Below are 7,079 nucleotides of genomic sequence, written 5' to 3' on the forward strand. Positions count from 1 at the left end.
AAAATGGGAAGACTTTTTAAAAATTGTGCTTCCGATGTTAAATTGTTAAATGAAAAGATTTGGGCTTGGATGTCATAAAAATCTGACTTTATTTTAAATAATAAATAGGAGTTTACTGGATCAACTTTTCTAAATGTAAAGATAAAAAAAGGTTTAAAATATTTCGAATGAAAGCAAATATTTTATATAAATGTATGAACTTTTTGAACATGATTTGTTAGTGGCTCATGAAAACAGGAACATTTTTATAACGAAATGCATAAAGTAAAAAGTTTGTTTTTTCTTTTATAGCACATTACATTCTGTTTTCTAATTGGCTGTAAACCATCGTAAATCAATCTCCTCTGTGCCGAGTTTCTTGTACAGAATGTGTTCAGTTTGACACATTTACATTTGTCTTTTGTCTCAATCCAATCTTTGTTTTCATTCTATAATACATACATAAACGAGGGAAGACTATATATGAAATGTATTATTTTAAAGGAGTGTGTCCATGATTTGGTATCCATGAGGTAGCTTGGTTTCAGAAGAGTTGGTGACCTCCAAACTATGGACAGTGATCAAACCTTTTTGGCCCAGAAGCTGAGCTCCTTGCTGACCAGCTGCAGCAGCTCGGAGTGACAGAACGGCAGGAAGTAAACGATTTCGTTGATGCGGCCCAGAAACTCGTCCCTCCGGAAATGAGCCTGAGGATGAAAAGGTGGAGAGTGTCACCTGCAGAACATCCTTTCCAACAGTTCCCAGCGTGAACGGATTCACTGGTACCTTGAGGATCGGCCGAATCACAGATTCCTTGAACTGTCGAGAGATTTTGATGTCGTCTCCTTTCTGTACGTCTTCTGGGAAGAAAAAAAAAACAAGTCAGAAAACCTTTTATTTTCCTTAACATTTCTTGACACTAAGATTTATGCTTTTTTTCTCACCAAGTTTGTCGGCCAGCTTCCTGCGACTGACCTCCTCAGCTTCCTGTCGGAGCTGCAGTCCATGCTGGGCGATCTCCTCACTTGCAACATTAGACGTCATGATGAAGATGGCGTCCTTGCATTCGATGGTCTTTCCTTTGCCGTCGGTTAGTCGCCCCTGAAAGATCAAAGACAGGTCAGCTTGCTATCCTCGTGATGTAGCCGCCGTGAAGTGCGGGGGTTTACGGCCACACCTCGTCAAACAGCTGCAGCATGATGGTAAGCACGTCAGGGTGGGCCTTGTCCACTTCATCGAACAGAACGACGGCGTTGGGGCACGCCCTCAGCAGCTTGGTCAGCTGACCCCCTTCCTCGTGTCCAACGTATCCTGGAGGGGAGCCGATGAACTTTGCCACCTGGTAGGGACAGGAGGTTTGGTGGAATCGTACCACCAACCACACTAAGTTTTCAGTTTTATTAACATTTCAAACATGGCTGCCAGGTTCTTCTCCTCAAGATCATAGATTGTATTTAGTAGGAGTGTGTATTTGCAAGAGTCTGGCAATACAATACATATCACACTGAAGTTATCCTTGCACGTGTGCAATTTTTTGATGATACGGACGCCACCATTTTGGAGCCAGACTTCCGTTGGGGCCAGCTGGACTTATTTGCTACTTTTGTTTCTTATAAGTGGATGGTCTGCACTGCTTCCTGCAAAGACATGAGCTCTTTACATGCAGCTATGACAGGAACTGGCCCTGAAGACCCACTTCAATAAAAATTGTGTTTTTAAAATGTTCTTGTGGCTTTTTTACGATAATGGACACATATGAAGAAAATTAGGTGACGTATATAAGTGGAACACAAGCTTTCTGCTCCGTTTAACTCTGATGGATCCACTTGTAGACAAATAGATCCATGAACGTCTTTGTTTTCTTCATCTGAACTCCATTATTGCTCACTATTTTTGTTGCAGCGGTTGGAGGTGTGGGGGTCTGTAAGCTAGCAGAGGGCTTTCAATTATGGGTGACTGGAAGGGGGGATGGGGTTGCTCTGTCTGAACAGTTCTGCTCACAACTGAAGTGAATTTCTAATGAACTCCTGCTGCTCTGCAGAAACTATGTCCTAGAAAATGACATGGGATTTTTCAAAATTTTGGCTAAAAGTGGCATTATTATGATAAAAGACAACTGGGAACGCTTTTACAATAGATCAAAAGATGATTTGAGTGCGACTTTAAAGCCTCCTTTCTGCTGATCCTCACTGCAGTCATCCAAGAGCCGTTGACAAACAGTTTGTTCACGGAGCCAAAATGATTGGACAAGCTTCTTAGTACGGCAATAGAAAGCAATTCTGAATCACTGATTAAATGCATTTATCATCAAAGCTTCATAAACAGGATAAAAAAGCCAAAAACAAAACATTCATTTTGGTTTATGCCTCAATCGTGAGTCCATAACCAGAATGAATTCTGCGTGACACCCGCAGCTCCAGCAGCTGCTCTCATCTGGAATGAACAGGTTTAGGTGAAGCCTTAAAAAGCAGGACGCAGGTCCTGCATTCGGATCAAATTTGCGGGAATTTACCTCGTGTTTTTCCTGGAACTCGGACATGTCCATGCGGATGAAACCCTGCAACAACACCACAGGTCAACCCAAAGAAAGACCAGCTTTTTCTTCCTTGCACTTAAATACCTTCTTGATGTCCTTGTGCATGTAGCGGGCCACCTGTTTGGCCAACTCCGTCTTTCCTGTGAACAGACAAAAAGGGGAAAATGATCAAACTTTTAATGGATTTACTATATTTACTTTGTGGTCGTGCAGAGATTTGGGGGTTACAGGAATAACAGAGTGCTGGTCCAAATCCCAGCATGTCTCTCTGTCCTCTCTTTCAATCATCTCTCCAGATTATTGCTGTCTGTAAAATATTCTGCATATAAATGCTCATATGGGATATTGATGTCTTGTGCTTGGCATGCATTCGGGTACGATGGCGCGCGTCTTGTTGCCGTGTTTAATATTGATGTCTGGTGGCCGCGGTTTGTTGCTGAGGGGAACTGAGGATATGAACACCGCCTCCCCCTCATCCGTCTCCCTGACCTGTCATTTCAGCATCCTTCTGTTTTTGAGCCCTCCGTGATCCCTCTGCTGCCTCCACGGCAGAGCTCACACTCTTCAGGACGTTCAGGCTTCTCTCTGAACTACTCTAGTCAAAGGTTTGTCAAATCTGCTGGGAGGAGATTCAGTTTTCACAGCCCAACTGTAAAAGATAATCAATAAATCAGCAAAATTTCATTAAAAATACATCATAACTTAGTTTTTAAGCAGTTACCTTTGATTTTAACTTTAATGCCTAACCCCCACATCAGTATACAGCCCACTAAAACATGCATATAGATGTGTTTCCCGCTTTTCTTCACTTATTTTAGAAAGAAGAGTTTCTATCAGTGAAGTCTGAGCTGCAAAAACTGTGAGCTTTTATTGCACCATAAAGGATGATTACAGAAATGATTTAGTGTGGACAAACCAGAACCACAGAATGCACAGAAAATAAGTTTGATATTTTGAGACTAAACTTTCGTCAAGATGCAAAATATATATTTTTTTTATAAATATGCAATCAATCCATATGTTCATCAAACTACTGATTTAAGAAAAGCAGCTGATTTCTCTCCTGAGTTGGCATTTACTTCTTTACAGACTCTAAATGTTGTTCTGCAACTGGAAAAACACTGCAGGAAAACAGAAAAATGCTGCAAACTCCATCTCTGCAGAGATGTAAGAGAGGTTCAAATACTGCATCACTGTGTTGCTCTGTTAGGACATCTCAGCTGTGGAAAAACAAGCTGATTTATATTGAGCTGTAGAATAAAACTAGACCATATCTGCCGTTAACAGCAGTCAGCGATGGACAGAAAAGTGGGCAGAAAGCATCAGTTTAGAGCACTTTCCTTTATATCTCTGACATTTCATGTGACAGTTGATATTTTTTACTTTTTTTAAACTCTTTCTGCTCCTTTTTGCTCTCTTTTGTAACATTTTCTCTTTATTTGGCTTAATTTTTATAACTTGAACATGAAATGGAAAAACAAACAAACATGTTTCTCTGTATACGAAATAACAGCAGTTTGACACTATAAACACTACAAGTTACATGTTTGGAGCACGAGGGTACATTCTTTCAGTGTACAGTACATTGACTGTAAATAAGAACTGGACAGAGTGAGTGTGATGTCATCCATAGAAAATGCCTTACTTCCAGCTCTAACCAAATAAATTCAATTCCATCTACGTCTACGGACACCACCATGTTATAATGACGCCGGCTTAACGTGGCTTTAAAACAAAAGCCCTCAGGCTCCGGCCATTCACGCGTTAAAACAGTGTCACTAAAAGTAAATGAATCGAGAGAGAATAAACACGGTAAAAATAAAACAATGTTAAAAAAAAAAAGGAAACATAATCAACTAAAAATGCAATATAACTGTGACTTGGAAGGCATATTCATTTTATTGAGTGTCAATTATGGTTTGAAATGTAAGTCTTGTCATTCTTTTTTAAAATCTTTTATTTTTCAATGCCAGGTCAGTAAGCAGTGATTGGTGGATCTGAGTGACCGTTTCTAAGGCAACCATTCTGGCCAATCAGGAGTGAGCTTGTTGGAAGTCCACCCCTACTAGTTAAAAACGGGCTACACGAATCTGTCAATTAACCTACTCCACCTACTTTTTATAAAGCATCTGATTAGTCAATTTATAACTTAAATAACTTGAAATACAGAACAAACATGATGAAAACATTTGGATAAGCAGGAAAAAAAGGTATCAGAGCAAGAATGGTTGTTCTGATAAATAATGGCTTCTTGGATTCACTTCCTGCTTTGAACGCCGAGGGGAGAAGTCAGTGTTAAAATGTCAAAGGTAAATGTTTTCTGGAAATCCTTTTTTTTTTTTAACATCACAGAGGGAAAATGGCATCTTTCAGAGAGACCTGAGTTAATTCCACACATTTACTTTTGTACTTGAGTTAAAGAGGAGAAAGAAAAGAACTTTTTCAAGTGTTTTGTTCCTTTCTGATGCAATAGGAGAAGCTAAAGTGAGAAGAGTTTAAGCGTGAGACGAGTTACCGATTCCCGAAGAGCCGAGGAAGAGAAACACGAGAGGATGCTCTTCATCGTACCAGCCGTTCTCCTTCCTCCTGATGGCTGCAGAACAAGCAGAGAACCCATTACATTTGTTGACTTTGCTTCCCCACCAAGTACTCAAAAGTTTCACTGAACTGAATGAAGGTGGCAGAAGTTTCAAACAATCATCAGAGTAAAAAAAATAAAAATTAGGGATGAGAAAAGGGTCATCTGCTGGAATAAATAAGAGGGAGGGGAAAAAAAAAAGAAAAAGACAGCAGGAAAGCAAGATGAGAGACCTCCTGAAAGCTACCCACAATGCCTCTCCTCCCCCTCAGTCAGTGGGGCCATTAGCCAGCTGTAATTGTGTTAGCCTCTCTGGCGCGGCCATGCTGAAATCAGTTTAGCATAGATTGTAGCCTCACACACAGACACACACTCTTAAAAAGGAGTGCCTCCCTCCCTCTGCCATCACCCCAGCAACCAAACTCCTATGAAGACACAAAGACCAGATGATGAGGGGGATCTGAGGAAGAGGAGCGTCCGACCACCTCTGGAGGAAGCGCCGTCCTCTAAAAAAGAGAAGCTGGGATCCAAACCAGAGTCCCAGGAGCATGGGTGCTGCTGCCTTCAGCAGACGCCTGCTGGCTGCTCTGTGCGGTTTCTATGCCAAGCTTCACAGATTGAGTTTCCACCAACAGTCAAGAGACTTCAAATTAACCCAACACTCTGCTACATTTAATGGGACATGTTATCCTTCTGAGGTTGTAGGCTCCAGCAGATAATGGACACAAGCATGAGCCATTCAGGTAAACGAGCTTCAGGGTCTTGAATTCGCCACAATATCCCTTTATTGCGTTTGCATCAACCGCACCAGAAGAAGTCCTCTGCTGCAGAGAAGGACAACTCCCTCAGAATCTGGAGAAACCACAGCCGCAGAAGCTGAAACTGTTCTCCAAAAACACGCACGTGTTAAGCTCGCCGCTAACGACTGATAAGGAGAAAACGTTTAGCAGGAGAGGAAGAGGAGATGCAGGAAGCAGGAGGAGGAACAAAAGATAAGGGAGAGGAAAGAGGAGTAAAGACCTGGAAGGAGATAAGGAGAGGAAAGCCAGTGATGGAGATAAGGAGACAGAGAATGAGGCAGAGAAACAAATGAGCGTGTCAGAGATGGACCCGGAGATGAATAGTGACAAGAGGAGGCTCTGCAGCTCCATCTGCTCCCTCCATGGCTGCATGAATGACGGCGTAACCTTCTGCGTTCCTGTCGGTTTGGGCTGATTGAGACTGACTTTGACAGAAGGGCACGCTGACATTTCTGAAAGGACCCTGACAGCAAGAAAGGAAGGAAAGGGGAGGCAAAACAAATGAAAGTTTGCCTCCTCACTCACACAGACACACACACGGACTCACACAGACACACACCACCGGGGCGTTGTGTTTCAGGCAGGTCTGGTTGGCTCTAACATGATTACACAGGGATGATTCTCTTCAATAACTCTTAGCCCTGAGAGCTAAACCTGGATCAATCTAACCTTCATGCTCTGTGTGTGTGTATGTGTGTGTGTGTTTGTGTTGGGCTTCTGATGGGTTTTATGTATTTCTGCTCTGTGTGTGTGTGTTCGTGTGTGGGTCTCGCTGTAGGCCAGCTGTTTATCAAGAGGAGTTACCGTGGAAACAGCTGTTCAAGACACGGAAACACATCAAAGACTTTTAATTTGTTTTCCTCATCTTTGACCTGCAAATATCCGAGGCAGATATTCCAGTCATAATCTACACTGATGCACTGAAGCAGCAGTCAGTGAACAAAACGTTTTTAAGTCCGTCTCTAATCATCTTTTGATCTATTTTAAAAGTGTTCCCAGTGGTCTTTTAATTATGATGTCTTTAGCCAAAATTATAAAACCGGTTTCATTTTCTAGGACATAGTTTCTGCAGAACAGCAGGAGTTCATTAGAAATTCACCTCTGAGATGAGGGCGGGACCACTGGGGTGGAGTTTCCTTTCCATCATCCATAACTGAGAGCTCTCTGTTCTCTCCTGCTACTTTAC

At 42.0% G+C, this 7,079-nt stretch overlaps 1 protein-coding gene across 1 annotated transcript in view; it reads right to left on the bottom strand.

Annotated features, from left to right (window-relative positions):
• The window catches only part of clpb (caseinolytic mitochondrial matrix peptidase chaperone subunit B), a gene marked incomplete in the record, with an annotated part of 35,521 nt that overhangs the window by 3,864 nt on the left and 24,578 nt on the right, over nt 1–7,079 (bottom strand). Inside the window, 7 exon segments of the mRNA XM_024277405.2 lie at nt 567–686; nt 766–839; nt 924–1,080; nt 1,157–1,318; nt 2,492–2,536; nt 2,600–2,655; nt 5,031–5,108. Coding sequence (XP_024133173.1) covers nt 567–686; nt 766–839; nt 924–1,080; nt 1,157–1,318; nt 2,492–2,536; nt 2,600–2,655; nt 5,031–5,108 — 692 coding nt within the window.

Source organism: Oryzias melastigma, linkage group LG13 (genome assembly GCF_002922805.2).
Source record: "Oryzias melastigma strain HK-1 linkage group LG13, ASM292280v2, whole genome shotgun sequence".
Lineage (NCBI taxonomy): Eukaryota > Metazoa > Chordata > Actinopteri > Beloniformes > Adrianichthyidae > Oryzias > Oryzias melastigma.